The following is a 22,768-nucleotide window of genomic DNA, read 5'->3' on the forward strand; positions in this document are numbered from 1 at the left end:
ATGAACAAATTTCCAATGCTTCGACAGCTAAACATAAAACTTTTACAATACATCTCATTTTCTGCATTATATATTTTTTTAAGAATGTTGTAAAATTTGTGAACACACACATTCAAATTTTTCAACACAAATACCAAATATAATTATTCTCATTTCCCAATTTCATATCAAAAGAAAGAAATAGCTCAATAGTAAGTTTCTTGAACTATCGACTTGGACCTAATAAAAGTAGATATACTATATAAGCAGCACCAGAATTTCTAGAACAAAAAATAAAACCGTTTAAGAATATTAGAAATTATTTCAAAAATTTAGAAACAAAAACTTCTAAATAGCCTAAAAGTAACAGATACATATACTATACAAAAAAAAAAAAAGAAAAGAAAAAAAAACTGTTTTCACTTACCTACAGGTGCATCCATGTTGCTTACGCCTGCCTGTAAAAATATAAACACTAGAGATTAGAGCTGGGAGGGGGGACGGGACATTCATCTGAAACTGAATTCTTGGAGGTGGGAAATTGGGCAACTACATTCCAACCAAAGAAATGCTCAACCGCTTGAGGCAAAGATGCTCATAAATACTAGGAATGTAAATTTCAGGCTTGGAGGAAGATCCCAGAATGTGTCCAAAAAGACTTAATTTCCTAACAAGGGGAAACTAAAGCAACTCACTGGCAGAAAAATCAAAACACAATAAGGCTGTAATCTGTCAATATTAAACTTTAAAGGAATTATTAGTTCTTTTGAAAATCTAAAAAACTTGAAGGTTAATATAACCTAGGCATTTTAGGCTACATTTGGCAGATATTCAATTTCTGCAATTGGCACCCTGAATTTACTCAGGAAGTATTGGGGTAGGCAAGAATCTACTCTGCACATTTTAGAAAAATAAATTTGTGAGTATATAAAAGAGGCAGAGCTAAAACTGATTAACAAAACAAAAACAGAGGATCTCTGTATCTCTGCACCGCTCCATGTTGCAATCACATCTTGAGTAATGCAATTCTAGTTGTATCGCAAAAAAAGATATAGCGATATTAGAAAATGAGAAAAGTAAAATTTTCTTCAGAAGGTAAATGTTAAATATAGATGTATTTTACCATTTGGATTTCGGTTTATTATAAAGTAGGGACAGAAAAAGTTAAAGACTATTAAGGAAGCCCGACAAGTTCTAGGAAAAGAAGGCTTTCAAAGCCTTCCTTATGAAAAGAGGTTCAACCGGAGAAAAGCACAGTCTTCCTCTGGACATTCTCAGATGACAGCAAGCAATGGTCAAGGAAAAGTGACTGAAATATATGTCAAAAAATCCGGAGCAGGAGGTTGTCTGGAGAAGAAGTGGTCAAGGTTTAGTAGCTAAGGTACTTACCTGTAGCAGTGTTATCAGAGGACAGCAGGCTTTATATTCTCACAAGTGCGTGACGCTGACCCACATCACCCAGTCTGGGATTTATAAAAGTATAAACAGAGCATTGTGGAGTGCAACACGCTCCACTGCCCATGCGCGAGTGCATTCCTGCACACCGCGCAAACACTGTCTCCTCAGTTTTATACTACAGCAAAAGTAAAGTAAAAGGAGAAATTAGATCTTACCTGCTAATTTGCTTTCCTTTAGTCCCTCCGGACCGGACCAGGATTGGACTGTTGGGTTGTGCCCGCCTACCAGCAGGTGGAGACTGAGAAAAAACTCTGACTCTAGAGAGCCAATAGGAGCCCTGGCCATGTGACCTTAGCCTCAGTATTTGAATAACAAAGCAGGAAAGAAAGAAAGAACTTCTGTGCCGTATGGAATCCTAGCAGCCACAAATTCCTCGGCAAAACCGAGTACTAGAGCTCACCAGCAACTCTCACCAGAGAAGTGGTATGGCCCATTTGTATTAGAGCTCGCCAGCAACTCTCACCAGAGAAGTGGCATGGCCCATTTGTATTAGAGCTCGCCAGCAACTCTCACCACAGAAGTGGCATGGCCCATTCGTATTAGAGCTCACCAGCAACTCTCACCAGAGAAGTGGCATGGCCCATTCATATTAGAGCTCACCAGCAACTCTCACCAGAGAAGTGGTATGACTCACTTAAGGTTTCATATATATTCCATCAACTGAGCTCACCAGCAACTCTCGGCAGAGAAGTGGTATGACATATTTAAGGCTTTATATATATTCCAGCAACTGAACTCACCAGCAACTCTCACCAGAGAAGTGGTATGACCCATTAAGGTTTTATATATATATATTCCAGCAACTGAGCTCACCAGCAACTCTCGGCAGAGAAGTGGTATGACATATTTAAGGCTTTATATATATTCCAGCAACTGAACTCACCAGCAACTCTCACCAGAGAAGTGGTATGACCCATTAAGGTTTTATATATATTCCAGCAACAGAGCTCACCAGCAACCACCAGAGAAGTGGTATGGACCACGCAAAGTCTTTTTTTTTTTTTAAACATTCCACGTGTGGTAAAGGAACGAATACACTTCCAAACTTAATAAAAGAATCTAAAGAGTTGACAGAACATGGGAGGGGCCTGGTCCGGTCCGGAGGGACTAAAGGAAAGCAAATTAGCAGGTAAGATCTAATTTCTCCTTCCTTAGCATCCCTCCGGACCGGACCAGGATTGGACTGTTGGGAAGTACCAAAGCAGTAATCTTACGGGAGGGACAGACATTGAGAATGTGGTAGAGTCCCTGAAGACACCCAAACTAGGATGAATACGAAGCCAAAGCTTGACGATCCAAGAACCGCCAATAAACTAAATAGAATGACTACAAAGCAAAAAAGCTGAAGCTGAAAAGTCCAAGTGACGCTGAACATTGTCCCCTACCGCATCAGTGCAGCGCAAAGGACAGAGAGACTCGAGAAAAAACAACTGAAAGAAGGATGACAAAGGTAGAAGCAGAGCCGCCTGGCAACAAAAAACTGCAATGAATCTACCTCAGCTGAGAAAGTGGAAACCGAAATCCTGAAGTACAATACTCCAGATATTGTAGACTATTGCTGACCTAGCAACAGATTGGAAGTATGTAAAGCCTGTCAGTGAGATAGTACCTGATCACTAGAAGCTAAATAGGTAAAAACAAGAATGCAGTTAAATACTATGCAGAAGAAGAAGGTACCTAAATCCTTGCTGCAAACTAGACTGAAGGTCCAAATAAACTGACAGCCGCTGCAGTTACCCAACATGAAAAAAAAAAACATATCTCAGAGCGCAATTCAACTGAGAGAGAAAGAGAGAGAAAGAATCTGAGACTCTTGTTGTAGACCCCAATTAGTGAAAACGGGAATAAATCAACAGTAGACACTTGTTAGTACCTTTCATCTGTTAGAAACATATAGAAGTCCATAAAACACTACACAGTTCCAGGAACAACATGTATAGAATGTTTGTACGTTTAGGAATCTAGCCAGGTGCTCATGGTCTGGATTGGCCGTGGACAGAAAGGTGGGCTCAATAGGACCTTTGAGCTTTTCCCAGTATGGAATTACATATGTACTTATGTAGTAGAACTATAAATATACATATATATTTTCACAGATGCAGCCATCAAAAAACTGGTCACTGTGTATATGCTCCCGGCATACCTGCAGGAAGAATGCTCAATCTCAACCACCAGACCACTAGTGAGAATACAGAGGCCAACTGAGCGGAGGGATTCCATCAGAGATAAATATCTGGATACGAGAGGGCATCTATCTCTGCCGCTGACAAGTCTTTTTAGCAAGAGAGTAAGCGAGGCACATGGAAGGTCAGAGCGAAAAGAAATAGTTGTAGAACTGGGACCTCCCCTTAAGGTACTATCCACTGAGAACTCTTTTCTTTTTTTTTTTTTTTCTTCAATGGTCACGAAATTGACAGAGTGAAAAGCTGCCCAAAAAAGACTACCGAGACTCCAAAGCGAATGAAGAAAAAATTCCTTCTTGGGAGCTAGAAAGTAAAATTTTACTCTGCAAAATACAGCAAGGTAATGGCCGAAGGCCCAAGAACATCCAGAGAAAACAGAAAGTGGGACGCTTGTAGAGAAGACAAAAACAGTCTGCGCCAACTTGACTAAACAATGAGAGAAAAAATAGAAACATGCTATGAAATCTAATGAGATCACACGAGAGCTCAAAAGAGATCTCAAATGAGAGACCTGGCTACATGCACCCCATAACCTAGGGTGTGCCTGAAATGCACCACCCGTTGCTTGACCTGACAACTCTGCCAATAAGACTGTCTGTAATGAACCAGACATCTATGGAAAGGATGAAACGACGAGACGTAGTTTCATCAGCGCCGCTGCTACTATGACCATAACTTAAGAAAAAAGTGCGCGGAGCCGACGCGAGACCGAAGAGCAGGGCAAGAAAACTGGTAATGAGGACCTTATCATCCTCGTATCACGGACATTACTCCTCCTATACTGAGATGTACTAAGATGTACCGACCCACATCCATAAGAAATGAATGTGGTACTTGCAACCTGTATTGACCACAACTGAGAACAGGATGCTGGGCTTAATGGACTCTTAGACTTTCCCCGTATGACCATACTCATATACTAATAGCAAAAATGCACAGGAAGTGAAAGAATCCCCTTCCAAATGAAAGGAAGGTCTGGAATGAGGACATACAGAATGAAAATGAAAGGATCACCATATGTTGAGCGTGGACTGAGACACACTGGCCTTTAATTTTACCGGATCTCCCCAAACCTCGTATCATGTCATGCCTCCTTCCTCACTGAGATGTACAGAGATGAACAGACGCACACTCACGAGATATGAATGTGGTATTTGCAATCTGGATTGACCCCATCTGAAAACAGGATGGGGACTCTTGGCCTTTCCCATTATGGCAACACTTATGCCCTTATGGCAAAAAATGCACAGAAAATGAGTGAATCTCCTTCCAAGAGATAAAAACTCTGGAGAGAGGAAGAATAAAATGAAAATGAAAATGAAAAGGAATAGACTTGGAAAATACCTATTACGGAAAAGGTGGTGAATTTGTGCCACAGGAGACAAGACTGTACCTGACGTCAAGAAAGCTTGAAACAAGACCCTAAAATCTGTAAGGAAGAGAAAGGGATAGCAGATGTTATGGATGGTCATACTGGACAAAACCAGAATGTTTACCATGTGCCCAGGCTGAATAGAGGAAACAAAAATACAAGTAGATGGCGTGAGGACCTCCCAATATCCTTAAGTGGGAGAAAATGCAAATTGACCTGATAACTTTACTCCCTAAGTGGACATATATCTTGTAAGTCCTAGAAGAAAACTAAGATAACACATGAGAAACTCCAAGACAGTTGGAAAGTAGAGAAGATGTGAATAAAACATGCCTTCTAAAGCATCTGAGAAAACTGGGTGCTCGGTAGACAGGACTGAGTCTCCTAGAATATGAGAACCATCTGAACCATGTAGCCTATGCAGCTGTCATCTGCTATGCCAAAGAGAACGCATAGCCATGAAAGAAAATTGCTGAAAGGAAGTACATGTAAAAATTAATTGCGGGGAAAATATACTACCAATCGCCCCAACTACCGAAGAAACAATATCTCCTTTCCATTGCACAAACAGCCAAACACAGTAAAAGCAGAAAAACGCTGCCGCATCAAGGGAAATTGCAGCTGCAGGCAAAACAATGGTGGCCAAGCGCGCCAAAATGAGAAGAATAAAGTTCGGGGGAGAAAACCACTGACCACACCGACGAAGAAGCAGGAAATCCGTGCCGCTGAAAAACAGATAACCTCCGATGCCGCACAAAACATGGTTTAGCCTCTGGCCCGACAGGAACCGTCAATACAGCTCCCAAGCTATACAGACCTGTCCAAGAGCGAGCACGCGCTTAACAGTTCGCGCCTCTCCTTTTTTTTTTTTTTTACAACTACCGCCGCTAACAACGCCGGATAGCAGAGGAAAAATAATGAAGATAACAAAAAACCACCGATTAAAGTCACAGACGCTGACTTTTCACTTTTTTTTTTTTTTTTTTTTTTTTAAATAGCTCCGCCATAAAAGAAAATAAAGACTCTTCAAACAGAATAAGACAGAAGAGCTACCTGCTCGTTATAAGACTGGGGAAAGCAAAAACTACTTCCTTTAAATTCCTTTCATTTGAATTAATTTTTTTAATTTTCTTTTACTTGATTTAATTCTTTAAAAACAGCTGCCTATTAAAAGTGGCTGCCTCTCCCAAAGACGGTACACCTTTCCAGAGAAAGGGACGGCCCTTCCCTGCTAAGCCAAGGAGATGGGGAGGAAGGGGGGTGGACTTGAGACACCCGAGTTTAACACCCCAGTGGCTGTCAAAGAAAGAAAAGAAACCCTGTCAAGCCTCTAATTACGATTCCAGGCACAGAAGAAGTATTATAAATATATCTGTAATATCTTATAGAGAAAAAGAGAGAGAGAGACTAATGGGCTCACTTCCTACCTGCTGAGAGACTGAGAAAATACTGAGGCTAAGGTCACATGGCCAGGGCTCCTATTGGCTCTCTAGAGTCAGAGTTTTTTCTCAGTCTCCACCTGCTGGTAGGCGGGCACAACCCAACAGTCCAATCCTGGTCCGGTCCGGAGGGATGCTAAGGAAATAACAAAGGAGACAACTCCAAGGGGAGGTGGGAGGGATTGTGAAAATATAAAGCCTGCTGTCCTCGGAGAACACCCGCTACAGGTAAGTACATTAGTTTTCTACAAGAACAAGCAGCACAAGTGGGGAATCTCTAGCATCCAGGCTCACCAAAAACAACAAACATTGGTCAAGTACGCCTCACAACGGTGAGGACTAACCTAGATTAACCTGAAACTATATACAATCTGAATGAGTGTGCAGCCTGGAAAAGAATAAAACAGATTCTGAAACACTATCACCCCGAACCGACTGTCGCTTCAGGTACCCTGCTCCAGGCAGTAGTGTCATGTGAATGTGTGGACTGAAGATCATGTCACTGCTTCACAAATTTCTTCAATAGAGGCTGAAAGTGAGCTACCGACGCAGCCATGGCTCTGACATTGTCAGCCTTGACATGATCCTCTAGGGCCAGCCCAGCCTGGGCATAAGTGAAGGAAATGCAATCTGCCAGCCAATTAGAAATGGTGCATTTCCCAATGGCAACCCCCATCATGTTGGGATTAAAAGAAACAAAACGTTGGGCAGACTGCCTGTGGGGCCTTGTCCACCCCATATAAAAGGCCAATGCTCTCTTACAATCCAAGGTGTGTAATCTGCTTTCGCCAGGATGGCATGAGATCGGGGAAAGAATGTTTGCAAGACAATCGACTGGTTCAGATGGAACTCTGACCCACCTTCAGGAACTTAGGGTGAATACGGAGGACTACTCTGTCGTGATGAAACTTAGTATAAAGTGCACCCACTACTAAGGCCTGAAGCTCACTGACTCTACCAGCTAAATAACAGCCACCAAGAAAATGACGTTCCAGGAAGGATGGATAATACCACAGACAGGACAGCTATGGTGAGACAGAGTTGCCACCAGAATCGCCACAAGCCAACAGCCAAGCTAATTCAATCAAAAGAAAAGAGCAGGGTAAAATAAAGATTTTTGGTGGGAAAATGAGGCAAACGGGCCACTCATTCCAAATTCCTATTGAAAATATAACAGGGCCTGAAATGACTATACACAGAATGACATATATCCATGCTTACTGTTTTATTTAGTTAATCCCTTCCCTTTCCTCAACACAAAATCCAATGTAGTTGTTACCTTCAATATAGTAACATTATAGGTATGACCCCCCCCTCCAAATGAAGCATCATTATTTATTACATTTGTATCCCACGTTTTCCCACCTATTTGTAGACTCCGGTGTAAACAAATACAAAGTGATGATTGTGGTAAGATAAAGTTCATGTGGCAAAGCCACATTAGGGAAGCATACAACGAAAGTGTTATGTCCTTTACGTATTTTAGTATTTTTGATGCTGCTTTTAAATCCTAACCCTTATTCACTTGTTCAGAACCCTTATTTTATCATCCTCACTTTAATATTCCCTTATCTCGTTTGTCCTGTTTGTCTGTCCTAATTAGATTGTAAGCTCTGTCGAGCAGGGACTGTCTCTTCATGTTCAAGTGTACAGCGCTGCGTACGTCTAGTAGCGCTTTAGAAATGATAAGTAGTAGTAGGTCAAGTACTTCAGATGGCAGGAATTCAGTGGCTCGAAAGGAGCTTTCATCAAGTAAAAAGTATCGCATATCAATATCAAGTATAATGAGTTTATCTTGTTGGGCAGACTGGATGGACCATACAGGTCTTTATTTGCCATCACTTACTGTGTTACTATATATTGTATTATCCTGCTCAGTCTGTTGGCCAGGGTATTGTTTTTGCCTGCCAGATAAACATGCCATGTTGGTGAGCCCAATACCACCATCTGGATGGCCTCCTGACACAGAAGGCATGATTCGGTGATTGTAACCTGATTGTCTATTTAGATGAGAACAATTTGGGGAGATAGCCGATCTCTGAAAGCCTTTCACCTTGAGCTCCAGGAAATTGATCTGAAGATTCGTTTGCTGGGTGGACCAAACACCTTGGGTGTAAAGCCCATCTACACGAGTCCCCCATCCCAGGAGAGATTTATCTGTCATCAGTACTTTTGGTGGCTGAGGAATTTGGAATGAAGTCCCAGAGTCAAACTGAATCGAATTATCCCCCACTGAGGAGAGCGTACAGGCTCTGGGGACACTTTGATGACATCTTTCAGGCTCCCTGTGGCTTGATACCACTGAGAATCCAGTGTCTATTGAGCAGATCTCATGTGAAGACATGTCATGGGTGTAACATACACTATGGAAGCCATGTGGCCCAACAATCTCAACATCTACTGAGCAGTGACATGCCGAGAGGCTTGAATCTTGGAAGCGAGTGAGAAACAAGAGTATCTGCTCTCGTCTCCAGAAGGTAGGCTCAAACCCTCTGCGTATCGAGCAGGGCCCCTATAAATTCCCATCGCTGGAAAGGGTGAAGATAGGACTTGGGGTAGTTTAAAACAAACCCCAGTAGCTCAAGCACCAAAATAATCATTCGCATGGACTCCTGAGCTCCGTTCAGAGAGGTGCTCTTTACTAGCCAATCATCGGATATGGGAACAAATTGACTCCCACACTGCATAGCAATGTTGCAACTACTGCTAGACATTTGGTGAAGCCCCTAGGAGCTGACGCGAGGCCAAAACGCAACATGCAGTACTGAAAGTCATGTGTTCCCCGCCGAAATTAAAGATACTTCCCGGAAGTATCGATATGTGAATATATACATCCTTTAAGTCCAGAGAGCATAGCCAATGAAGATACTTCCAGGAAGTATCGGGATGTGAGTCTATGCATCCTTTAAGTCCAGAGAACATAGCCAATCATCTTTCTGAATCACTGGGAGAAGGGTGTCCAGGGAAACCACCCTAACTTTTCTCAAACTAGGAATTGTTCAGGGCCCTTAGGTCTAGGATGGGACGTGTCCTTCCCCCCTCCCCGTTTTCTTCTTCACAAAAAGTACCTGGAATAGAATCTCTGCCCTTCTTCCCCTGGAGGAACAGGCTCGACTGCATGACCTTCAGAAGGGCAGAGAATTCCTCTGCAAGTACCTGTCTGTGCTGAGAGCTGAATAAATGAGCTCTCGGTGGGCAATTTGGAGGTCTTTGATACCGAGTGCGTATGCGAGACGGTCTATTTGAAGAACCCACCGGTCGGAGGTTGTAAGGGGCCACCTTTTGTGGAAGAACTTCAGCCTCCCCCTGACCAGCAAGTTGACCAGGATCAACATGTTTACTATGGATATGCTCTATTGCAGCCAGTCAAAGCTCATCCCTTGCTTTAACTGGGGAGCTACAGGGGCCCTTAGGCATACACTGTTGACGTGAATGAGTTTGCTGGGGCTGAGCCTGAACAGACTGGTGAGCCAAGGGGTTGTATCTACGCCTCTGATAGTAATAGGTACTCCTCCTTAGTTTGCCAAATGTCCTCCTCGCTGTGAAGGCAGATGCAGAAGGTGCCAGGCAGAAGAGAAGAGATGGTATCAGTATGTTTTGATCTCATCTGCGACCGCCTCAATCTTCTCTCCAAAAAGGTTATCCCCCCCGGCATGGGGCATTCGCCAACCTCTGCTGAACAGAATGTTCCAAGCCAGAAACACACAAACAGGAGTCTGTGCATTACTATACTGTGAGCAGAGATCCTGGATGCCACATCAAAATTGTCGTACATGCCCCTGGCCAAGAATTTTCAACACGCCTTCTGCTGCTTGACCAACTTGTAAAGTGACTCAGCATGCTCCAGAGGGAGCGTCTCAACCAGGTCCGACAACTTGTGCAGTTTCGCAAGTTGATGCTCGTGAAGAGCTGGTACAATTGTATATGGGAGATAAACACTGAAGCCAGGTACATCCTCCTCCCAAAAGGATCCAGGGTTCTAGCTTCTCTACCTGGGGACGCTGAGGCATAGTCCCTGGAACTCCTGGCCCTTTTGAGAGTGGATTCCACCACCATGGAATTATGATGCAACTGAGGCTTATCAAAAACAAGGTGCGCTATGGATCAGATACTGAGTGTTTATCTTCTTGGGCATAACCGGTACTGACAGAGGGGACTACCAGTTCCTAACGAGGACTTCATGGAGTACCTCGTGGACAGGGACAGTCACAGCCTCCCTAAGTGATAACGTGCTGTCCAGAACCTCGAGCATCTTGGCCCTGGGCTCATCCCCCACTTCCAAAGGAATGGCAATAGCATCAGCCATTTCCTTAACAAAAGGGAACAAAAGGATCTCCGGACATTTTCTCCTCTCAGGTGAGAATACATAATCATGCTTGTCCTCAGAGAAAAGTGGAATACAAAGGTGATAACATTAACATTTTATTTTGTGTTCTATGTCTGTGTGTTTTATTCTGTTTTTATGATTATGTAAGTTTTGTTATCCAGCTTGGTCCAGGCAGGCTACAAATGAACAAATAATAAACACTGCAGATAGAAAAAAAAAACTGCTTCTCAAACCTCCTTTCCTGTTGACTTAAACCACTACAGTAAGCTCTTGGGGAAAACCACCCTCAAAGCGCTTCCGAAAAGAGGAAGGCAGAAGGCTGCAGCAGTAGTCGAACTACAGAAAGCTACAGAGTTAAGGATCAGGATACTATGGACCAAGTCCCAGATCCTTTTGCCACCTCAACCTGATAAGACAGCATACCAGTATCTGACATTATCCAAAGGGAAATTCAAAGCTGACATCTTACCATTCAGGATGCATAAAGGATGCATTCATGATCGAGGTTTCTGATTTGAAGTAAAAGCAGTACATTCCAGTTCTCCAGTAAATCTTGGAAGCAGTTTCACTGCTCCTCAATTTAAAAGGATCTGTAGCCCAGCATAGACAGGGGCACAATGGCCACAGGTAAGAGAGGCAGCCACCAATCCATCCCCGACAGGAGTGAAGCCCCAGGGCATCCTTGTAACCTTGGAGACTCAAATTCTTTGATTGCCTGCTCTACCACCATTCCAAAAGGATAATCAGTACAACAAAAGCCAGAAATGGTAGTTATGTCATGTTCAAGGATTCCAGAGCATTAACCTCTGCCTGTATCTACCGCTATTTAACTGTGTTATCTTATTTTTCATAGGCATTATTGCAAACAACCCAACAGGATGCTGCCCAGCTCTCTTCTATTGCTCCCTCCACCCCTATATGACATCAGACTATTTCTTTGAACTATAAATTTCAACACGTGGTGTTTCACACCTACTTGTTTCTGCCTTTATCTACCTCTATTTAACTGTGCATTATATTATTTTTCATAGGCACTGCTACAGACAACCCCACAGTCTTACCTGATAATTTTCTATCCTTCAGTCCCAACAGATCAGTCCACAACATGTAGATTATGTCCGTCAACCAGTAGATAGAGACAAAGAAAGTAGTTCTTTGTGATTCATACTTTAAGGGTACCAGACATTCACAGAACACTCAAAATTTTGAATGACAAAGCAATGGAGCCCACATGGGAAAGTACTGAGCATGTATTATGTGTTGCTCAAACCAAGGTGGCACTACCGAGATCAAATGGTTCCCACAATTTGTCCAAAGCAGGAGCTATTATAGATGACTGACACAGAGTCAACCAATTGAAAAGAAGAACTATTGTAGTCTTCTGAAATAAAAGCTTGTAAGTAAAGTAGGAGCTACTGCAGTGAAATAATACACAGTTGAACAACCAAATCAGAGCTACTGAAGTCTATTGAACCACAGCTCTGCTACCAAAGGAGCTAAAGGCATAGTCATGACTCAACGATGGGAGATTTGACTGGAGAAAGCAGATAAACTTTAAGAGAGAAAAATAATCTATAGTATCCACAAAGGAAGTAAGAATCTTCAAGGATGAGTTTCTGGACCAATTTGTTGGGACTAAAGGAAAGAAAAATCAATCAGGATAGACATTTTTTCCTGCCTTAGAGTCCCACAGATCAGTCCATAGCTCTGGGATGCAGCAGAGTAGTGTCTAAATAGGGTGGGAGACCATACCCACACCCACCTAACCAGGTTAACCAAAAGACTAGGACTGCTGTAACCAAAACAAAGGAAATTTAAGTGTAAAGGCAATACTAGTGAACCACCCCATTGACAGAGGCGGAAGAGCCACAGACACTGAGAAGCCGAGGGACCTAAAACAGTAGACACTGAAGAGCAGAATTACAGCAAAAGTGAGTAAAGGAAGCCCAGAATGAGAGGGCACAGCACAATCTAGCAGCCACTGTAAGAGTGATGCACAAATGATAGTGAGAGACAAAGGCAGCCGACTGTGTAAAAAAGTATGGTAGAGACTGACAGACTAAATCAAGGCAAACAACATTTACAACTGAGAATTTTAGTCTGAAGTACAGTGGAAACACTGAAAATGAAGAACAGCTGCTACTGAGATGATTAGCCCAGGAATAGTGAACACTAAAGGACTGAAAACAGCTATCAGTGTGAAAATGAAACACCTGAACTACTGAAAGGTTGAATGGCAAGATTAAGACAGCAGATAATGTGAAATTGAAAAATCTCACCTATATCATGAAGGGGATGTAAGAGAAGCTGCTCTAATTGCAATCTTAGGAGACACTGAGATATGGAATCACAGATGACAATGCAAGGCTAAAACTATAGTTGATACCAAGAAGGTGAAGCGTTACTGGAACAAAGATATCAAGGCATGGCTGATTCAGCAAAGGGGAAGCACGGCTAATTCTGCGAAGGTTAGTCCAGCTTAGCCTAAAAGAGATAATAGCTTTGTTGATTCTGTGAGAAATACAGCTGATTCTGAAAGGCCAAAATCCCAGGAGATTTATGAGAAACATCCCAGTTGAACATACAAGGAGAAGCCCTGCTGATATTACAAGGCAGAGCCCTACTGCTTTTGTGAAAATTAGCACTGATTTATTACAACACAATGACAGCCTGAACAGGGGAATAAAACAAGGCTGCAATAACGTTAACACAACAACCCACCTCTCCCTCAAACATAGAACAGTAAATGAGTGCAACCTGCTCTGTCAGGTCTAACTAAACCTGAATAAATAACAGTAGCAAGGCAATGATTTTCACTTCAAAGAGGTTTTCAAATGAAATTAATCAACCACCTAGGAAACATATACCCCACCCCCCTCCCCATATAACTAACTCACCCTATAGAGTTTAACTCCCTACCCCCTACTTCCATAATTGGAACAAGAAAAACGAGTCAATTGCCCACAACAAAATTATGTTGGTAAATTTGAAAATACAACAGCCCACAGCAATCACAAAATGACTTTACTAGTTCTTATCTTTAAAAGGTTACCAAACCTTGCTCTACTTCACCAAAGTGCCTCTCCGCTCTGCCAACAGATGCTCCATTTCACTAAGGAAGTGCAACCTTGCTTGGCACTGTGTTACAGGAGGTACCATGAACTTCCTGTGTTACTATAATTCTGGCAGCACCCACACAATGGGAAACAAAAAATGCTGGGGTAGTATAACAGCTGCCGCCCGCCAATTAAACAAAAACACCCTTACCCAACCAACATTGAAGCCCTCCCTGTGTAACTACCGACTATTCTGACAGAACTACCCATTTCGTTTTTGCGGGACGCTATTTGCTACAGAGGGAGGGCTTCCAGCTTGAGACAAGAGGGGAGAGCTGGGGAGAGTCAGATGCTTGCGTGCAGGAGGAATAGAAAGAGAAAGATGTTGGGACCAATGGGAGAATATTAAGAGATTGTGGGGTGGCTGGTCGGGGGAAGGAGAGTGCGAGACGCCAGAGTGCAGGCAAAGGGGAGGGAAGCGGAAAGAGATGTTGCCCTTTGAGGGGGGGGGGGGAGGAGAGGGGAGAGAAGAAGAGAAGAGATGGTGCCCATGAAAGGAGGGGAGGGGAGCAGAGCAGAAAGGAAGAAATGAGAGAAGATTGTGCCCATAGAGGGAAAGGAAGAGAGAAGAAAGGAGATGGTGCCCATGGAGGGGAAGTGAAGGAAAGAGAACAGATGAAAACTAGACAAGAGGAAGAAAAATGGAAGAAAGTTGAACTTGAAGAATGAATATAGGTCAGGAAGTGAAGAAGTGAGAAAAGAAATAACGAATGGATAGGATGTCCTGGAAACAGAGTTCAGAGCCAAAAGCATGGACCAAGTGATTAGAAACATAAAAACTCACATGACATAAAAACTTAAATGTATAACTTGCTTGGGGGGGGGGGGGGGGGGGGGGGGGAGGGGGGGAGGGGGAGGGGAATATTTTGGATTGTGTCAGTGATTGATTGTTTGATAAGCAATATGTTTGTTAATATACAAAATCAATAAATATATACAAATTAAAAAAAAAAAAATCAGATAGCAAAGGTAAGAAAAATTATTTTATTTTCAGCTTAGTAATTAAAATGGTGAAATTAGATCTTACCTGCTAATTTTCTTTCCTCTAGACCCTCCAGACCGGTCAAGACGCATGGGTTATGTCCTCCTACCAGCAGAGGGAGACTGAGAAACACTGAACTTTTGAATACTGTATATATAACCTGTGCAGTACATTCACTAGCCAGTATAACCCTGACAAAGCAGAGAAAACAACAACACCAACTAGAACTAATAACCCCGTACGTGGTAATTGTCAATTGGACACTTTCTTCATATCCTTCATTGTGTCCTTCAGATAGTGTGTGCTTCCACAGGTGGACGAACAAACACGGTCACACCTGACCAGACTTATACAAACCAAGTCTGAAACCATAGAAATCACACTCAATAGCTGCCAAGAAAGAACAACAGAGTACAGACCTCTTGGCCTACAGTACAGACAGGGCGGGCCTTGACCGGTCTGGAGGGTCTAGAGGAAAGAAAATTAGGTAAGATCTAATTTCACCTTCCTCCACGACCCTCCAGACCGGTCAAGACGCATGGGACGTACCCAAGCAGTAATATCTTAAGGGCGGGAACCCCGTAGGCCCGAGGTCAACACCGCAGCCCCAAACCCTGCCTCTTCCTTGGCATGCACATCAATCCTGTAATGTTTAACAAAGGAATGCAAAGACGACCAAACCGCCGCTCGACAAATATCCACCGGAGGAATCAAACTACTCTCCGCCCAGGAGGCCGCCATACTCCTGGTAGAATGAGCCGAAAATTCCTTAGGGACCACGCGGCCCTTCAGCAAATACGCCGAAGCAATTGACTCCTTCAACCATCTAGCTATCGTAGCTTTGGAAGCTGCCGCGCCCTTCCTTGCCCCACCATGGAGAATGAACAAACGATCAGAAAGCCTATAGTGACGAGTTCTGGAAATGTAACAGCGCAAGACTCTTCGCACATCCAACTTGGCCAGTCGACGCTGCTCTGCATCCCCGGCCAAGTCACCCAAAACTGGCAAGGAAATCACTTGATTCACATGAAACTCTGAGACCACCTTGGGCACAAAGGACGGCACCGGGCGCAACAAAACCCTTTCCTTGGAAAAGGACAAAAAGGGCTCTCTACAAGACAAAGCCTGAAGTTCTGACACTCGCCGAGCTGAAGTAATAGCCACCAAGAACACCGTCTTGAGGGACAGATCCTTATCTGAAACAGAAACCAAAGGCTCAAACGGCGGCCTCACCAAAGTATCCAAAACGAGATTCAAATCCCACGAAGGTACCATCCGCCGCCGTGGCGGGCGCAGTAACTTAACACCCTTCAAAAATCGAACCACATCCGGACTAGAAGCTAAGACTTTCCCTGGAGCTTCCCACGGAAACACGACAAAGCCGCTACCTGCACCTTCAAAGAAGACAAGGCTAAACCCCTGTCCATACCATCCTGTAAAAACTCCAAGACATCTGTCACCGAAGCCCGAAAGGGCAGCACCTGCCTACACGCACACCAATGCTCAAAAACTCGCCAGACCCGGACATACGCCAACGACGTGGACCGCTTACGCGAACTCAACATCGTATCGATAACTCTGGCCGAAAAACCTTTCCTCCTTAACCTGTGCCTCTCAAGAGCCAGGCCGTAAGCGAGAACCGATCCGGATCTGGCATAACTATCGGTCCCTGACACAACACCCCTGAACCTGACAACGGCAGAGGATCCGCTATCGCCAACCGCACCAGATCTCCGTACCACGGCCGACGCGGCCAATTCGGGGCCAACAGAATCACTTGTCCGGGGTGTCGAGCGATGCGCTGAATCACCCGACCGACCAACGGCCATGGGGGAAACACATACAGCAACTCCTGCGGCCACGGCATTAGAAGCGCATCTATGCCTTCCGCTCGAGGATCTCTCCGGCGACTGAAAAACCTCTGAACCTGAGTATTGCGGGCCGTTGCCATGAGATCCAACACGGGAAGACCCCAGACCGACACAATGCGATTGAACACCGACCGACGAAGCGACCACTCTCCGGGGTCTAGAGCATGCCTGCTTAGGTAATCTGCCTCCACGTTGTCTACCCCGGCCACATGTGCCGCGGAGAGCGCTAGAAGATGAGCCTCCGCCCATTGACACAACAGCGCCGCCTCCTCCGCGACCGCCTGACTCTTTGTGCCCCCCTGATGGTTGACATAAGCCACGGCGGTGGCGTTGTCGCAAAACACCCGGACTGCTTTCCGCACCAGCACACTCTGAAACGCCTGAAGCGCTAGACGAATGGCCCGGGTTTCCAAACGATTGATGGACCACTGAGCTTCTACCTGAGACCAGCGCCCTTGAGCTACCTGCCCGAGACAATGAGCTCCCCAGCCCTGAAGACTGGCGTCTGTGACGAGAATCACCCACTGCGGAGCCTCCAACGGCATTCCCTTTTTCAGATTGCCTGGGTCTAACCACCACTGGAGACTGAGGCGTGGGCCTACCGGCAGCTGAAGGCGTACATCCAACTCCTGCGACAGAGGCGCCCACCGACTGAGAAGAGCTGACTGCAACTGTCGCATATGCGCCCGGGCCCACGGAACTACCTCTATGGTGGCCGCCATTAACCCCAGGACTTGCAGATACTCCCGGGCCGTCGGAGCAGCCTCCGACAGAAATAGCCGAATCTGACTCTGCAACTTGCGAATCCGAAGGCCCGGCAGGAAGACCCGACCGTTCCTGGTATCGAATAGAACTCCCAGGTACTCCAGCGACTGTGACGGCACCAGGTGACTCTTGCCGAAGTTCACTACCCAGCCCAGCGACTGAAGAAACTGCACCACTCGAGCAGTGGACTCCTCGCTCTCCGACTGGGACTTGGCCCGCACCAACCAATCGTCCAGATACGGGTGCACCAGAACCCCCTGCTTCCGCAAGGCCGCCGCCACTACCACCATGATCTTGGAAAAGGTTCGAGGAGCCGTAGCTAACCCGAAAGACAGAGCACAAAACTGAAAATGCTTCCCTAAAACCGCAAAGCGCAGGAATCGCTGATGAGCGGCCCGAATGGGGATGTGCAGATAAGCCTCCGTCAGATCCAAAGACGTGAGAAACTCCCCTTCCCGCACCGCGACAATGACCGACCTCAATGTCTCCATGCGGAAAGAGGGTACTCTGAGAGCTGCATTGACTGCTTTCAGATCCAAGATAGGTCGAAATGCATCCTCCTTCTTTGGGACCACAAAATAGATTGAATAGCAGCCCAAGCGGCGCTGAGCGGCTGGAACAGGCACTACCGCCCCCAGACTGATCAGCCGCGCCAACGTGTCTCGCACCGCCGCCCGCTTGAGCCTCGAATGACAAGGGGACTCCAGGAACCTTTCGGGAGGCGAGCCGTCGAACTCCAGAGCGTACCCGTCTCGCACCACTTCGAGCACCCACTGATCCGATGTGATTTGGGCCCAGTCCTGGTAAAACTGACTCAGCCGAGCCCCTACCCGAACCAGGGCCTGGACCCGCACACCTTCATTGTGAATTACGCCCTGAAACCTGTCCTCCCGCGGCGAAATCACGGCCTCCTCGCCGATTCCCCCGAAAGGACTGTGTTCGCTGGAAGAACCGACCTCTAAAGGCCCCACCAGTCCTCCCGGGCCTATACCGGCGAGCCTCCTTAAACCGACCTCGGGAGGAAGAACCCCTAAACGCCGCCTTAGGCCGTAAATCCGGAAGACGAGGGGCCTTGGCATCGCTGAGACCTTTCACCAACTTATCCAAATCCTCACCAAAGAGCATGGACCCCTTAAAGGGAAGCGAACAAAGCTTAGCTTTGGAGGCCGCATCTGCGACCCAACCTCGCAACCACAGTGCCCTCCGTGCCCCCACCAGCATAGCCATATTCTTGGCCGAGGCACGGAGCAAATCATAAAGCGCATCAGACAAAAAGGAGGATCCCATTTCCAATTTGGCTAATTCCTGTACCCCGGAGGTCCCAACCTCCACCGAATCATCAAGCAGCTTCTCGGCCCAACGGAAACACGCCCTCGCAACCAGCCCCCCACAAATTGAGGCCTGCAGGGCCAGAGCCGACAAATCAAAACTCCGCCTGAGGAAAGCCTCAAGCCTCCTATCCTGGGGATCCCGGAGAGCAGTCCCCCCGTCCACCGGGATAGCCGTGGCTTTTGTCACTGCTGTCACCACCGCATCCACTGTGGGAGCCCTAAAGGAATCCCTATCTTCCTGTGGGAGTGGGTACAGCCTCGACATCGCTTTAGACACTTTACAGGGAGAATCCGGCGAATGCCACTCTTGAAACACCATATCCCGGATGTCCTTATTCATGGGAAAAGACCTAGCCTGCCGCTGAATCCCCTTAACCAAGGGGTCTACCTGCCTAGCCTCCCCCAAAACCGCCTCTGGCTGTTCAAACTTAAGGGTGGAAGAGACCTGCTCAATGAGCTCCGCAAGCTCCTCCCTGTGAAAAATTCTTACTACAGAAGGATCCTCTCCAGGGACCACCAACTCCTGATCCTGAGGACCCTCAAACCCCTCAGGATCCGCGATATCACTCAAAACACCTTCCGATCCTACAGGGGAGAAGGCCTCCTCGTCGTCCCACTCAAAGCGAGGCTTCTTAGCCAGAGTCGCACTAGCCCCCTCCCCCAAAGGTGGGGGTCCCGCCTTCCAGGCTTGAAACAGGGTCCATACAAAATCCGAAGGAAACCCAACGCCTCCTGGACCCTCCGACGCTACCTTTGGAGCCGATCCGGGAGCAGCAGGGCCAAAAACAGCTGATTCCGCGCGACGCGCGGAATCCAAAATGGCGGACGTTCCCGCCAAAACTGAACTCGTCGGAACCGGCCCTGCCGACGCTGCCGCTACTCCCGACACCCCCGAACTAGCTGGGGCTTCCGCTATTAAAACCGGGGGTGCCGCCACCGGCGAGGCCTGCTTCGGTTCGCCGCACAAGCGGCACTGACCTCCCGGCGCCTCTACACCTCGGCGCGAACACGCGCGACAGCGGAGAAGTTTGCCCGCCATTACTTCAAGCGCTGACCGATGCAAACACTCCCAGCTTTCCCCACAATTATCCGCTCTGCTCTCTCTCTCTCTCTCTCTCGTTATTAATAGCAACGGACCTTCCGTCCGTTCCTATGTAAAACAAGACTGCAGACGGCTCTTAAAGAGATATTACCAACAAAGCTGCAGACGGCTCTTAAAGAGATATACTCAATTTCTCTTTGGCAGCTGAAAAGTGGGGGCTCTCAAGGCTACAATCATAGAAAGCAGCCGAGGCACAAGCTGCCAGCGTCTCCAAAGAGAGCAGCACAGGGGGAGGGACCTGAAAACAGGTGTAACACCCCAGGGGGAAAAACTGGGCCCCACCGGACCCAGGGCCCCGAAGCACTTTTCTTTTTTTTTTTTTTTTTTTTTTTTATACCACGTACAGGGAACACTCCAAACCAATAAATATGGGAATAAGAGGAGAAAACCCCCTTAACTGTATAATCAAACTACCTCACCAGACTATTGAAGACTGCACAGGCTGTCCATCTACCTCTGCTGAGACTGAGAAAATACTGGCTAGTGAATGTACTGCACAGGTTATATATACAGTATTCAAAAGTTCAGTGTTTCTCAGTCTCCCTCTGCTGGTAGGAGGACATAACCCATGCGTCTTGACCGGTCTGGAGGGTCGTGGAGGAAATGTCAGTTTTAAGAATTTACATCTGCTGTGTATATTCTTCACTGTACAGGAAGAAATGTGAGGGGAACCCTTCACTCGATCAACCACACAATTAAAAATTTTAATCACGATTTTTCACGTAATTAAACATTTCAATGAATAGCCCTAGTAAAGATGTTTCAACACCAATTTCTCAGGACAGTCTAGACTTGATGAGGTTTCTAGAGTCTTCAAGAGAGGAATTCTGCTGTCCTTTCAATGCTTGTGGCAACACTTGCATTAGCTAGGGACAGGCTTTTGAGGTTATATTTCAAATGGACTTTGGTCCTGGGGAACTGAGTTCGATTCCCACTTCAGGCACAGGCAGCTCCTTGTGACTCTGGGCAAGTCACCTAATCCTCCACTGCCCCATGTAAGCCGCATTGAGCCTGCCATGAGTGGGAACGCGCGGGGTATAAATGTATATACATATACATACATACGTATATATATATATATATATATATATATATATATATATATATATATATATATATATATATATATATAAATTCCCCTTTTCTTTCTCTGAATATTAGAGTTTCCTGATATTGCAAAGGCCCTCAGACACATCAGAAGCAATTTTTGCTACTATGTCCCAGAGTGGTAAATATAGCGGGTTTCTATATACTTAAATTTCCGTGTAAATGTATGATAAAAGTATTAACAGAAGATTTGCATATTCTTTGAACCATGTCAATAGGTGTTATTTTTGACAAGACTGTCGAGGCTTGTACCCTAATGCTGCCTCGGCCTGGTGATGCAGTATGAGGGGATTTCTGTTTGGCTTTATCCGTACCAAGAAGACGCATTGTATGACCCTGTTTTTTTTAGGTTTATTCTTTATTAATTGTTAACTTTGAGCTTCTTTTACAAAGCCATGCTAGCGATTCCCATATGGCAAATGAGAGGAAGCCCATAAGTATTGAATGGGCTTCCTCTCATTTGCCGAACAGAGAATCGGTAGTGTGGCTTTGTAAAAGAACACTTTGTTAGTTAGCTTATTTCTCAAACTGTTATTGAGCTCTTTTGATCTCTTTAATTGTGGATTCAGGTTGCTGGTTAAGGTTTTTCTTTTTTTTTTTAATTTATTTCCTGCTTTACATAAGAACCTCACAACTCTTTTTGTAAGGAATGATTCCTGTACTACGTTCTTAAATATCCAATAAAAACCAAAACAAAAGAGTCCAGTGCAGGCTTTAAGGATTTCCACTTTAGCGTTAAGCCCTAAACATCTTGGTAAGTCTGAACAGGAGTACAATTAAAAGATAGCCGAGCAGCTCCCCTCTGAAGAGACACCACCTTGTAATGGTGGAGGGGCTTCTGTGTTTCAATGACTCGGAGGGCTATGCTGAAGGGTTACCCATATCAGACAGGCCTCTGAGGAAAAACCAGACAAACAGTGTCCCAAACTGGGAGAGTGGTAAGATGGCAACCTGAAGTTCGTGCTCAACGGCCCAGCTGCCCTCTGAAGTTTTGTCTTATGTAAATTTCCTCTCTGCAATTGCAGTTACCTTAACTAAGAGGAAAGGGACAACCGGCAGTCAGCCGCCGATGGCCTGCGTTTTGTCCCCTGAGCAGCAAGTGCGGGACCGCTGCGCGACAAACTGCCCACAGATGAAAGGGTTGGCGAGTCCTTAGATTAGCGCTGGCGAAGAAGCGTCGACGCTCTTGGACCTGGAAAAAACAACTCCATCGCTCCCAAATTATTCAACCACCATGTCCAAAGGAGTGGAGGAGTGAGTTAAAGGGATATGCTGAAACGGAGGACGTTTACAGCAGAATCCGAATCAGCGGAACCACTCCTAAACACCTAAGAGAAATCAACTTGGAGTTTTTGGTTCCCTTTGAGGTTACATTGAATACCATCTGGAAGGCGCTTCGGGACCTACCGGTGGCAGTAAATAATTTTGTTTCAGATATAATTTTATTAGAGAGTTACATGGACAATTTAACTGAACCCCTTGAGAGTGAAAAATTGATATAACAAATGATTCTACACGAGCAAGAAGTGGTTATGATTTTGAAAATGATAATACACCAGAAACTTTGAATAATAAAATGATTATTATTATAGATGATTAATATCAAGATTATTGTTTTTCCCAGAGTTCCGGGTATGACTCAGAAATATTTTCCTCAGAAATATTTCCTCAATTATTACCTTAAAAGGAGTGAAGCCAGTGAAAACTGGGATTACTTTAAAGGGAACCGCAAGCTG

At 45.4% G+C, this 22,768-nt stretch overlaps 1 protein-coding gene across 1 annotated transcript in view; it reads right to left on the reverse strand.

Annotated features, from left to right (window-relative positions):
• Window positions 1-22,768, reverse strand: part of LOC115459540 (pre-mRNA-processing factor 40 homolog A-like) — a gene marked incomplete at both ends in the record, with an annotated part of 52,467 nt that overhangs the window by 19,507 nt on the left and 10,192 nt on the right. The window contains one exon of the mRNA XM_030189357.1: window positions 407-437. Within this exon, the coding sequence (XP_030045217.1) occupies window positions 407-437 (31 nt within the window). The remainder of the gene's footprint in view (window positions 1-406; window positions 438-22,768) is intronic.

This window comes from Microcaecilia unicolor, unplaced genomic scaffold (genome assembly GCF_901765095.1).
Source record: "Microcaecilia unicolor unplaced genomic scaffold, aMicUni1.1, whole genome shotgun sequence".
Taxonomy (NCBI): Eukaryota; Metazoa; Chordata; class Amphibia; order Gymnophiona; family Siphonopidae; genus Microcaecilia; species Microcaecilia unicolor.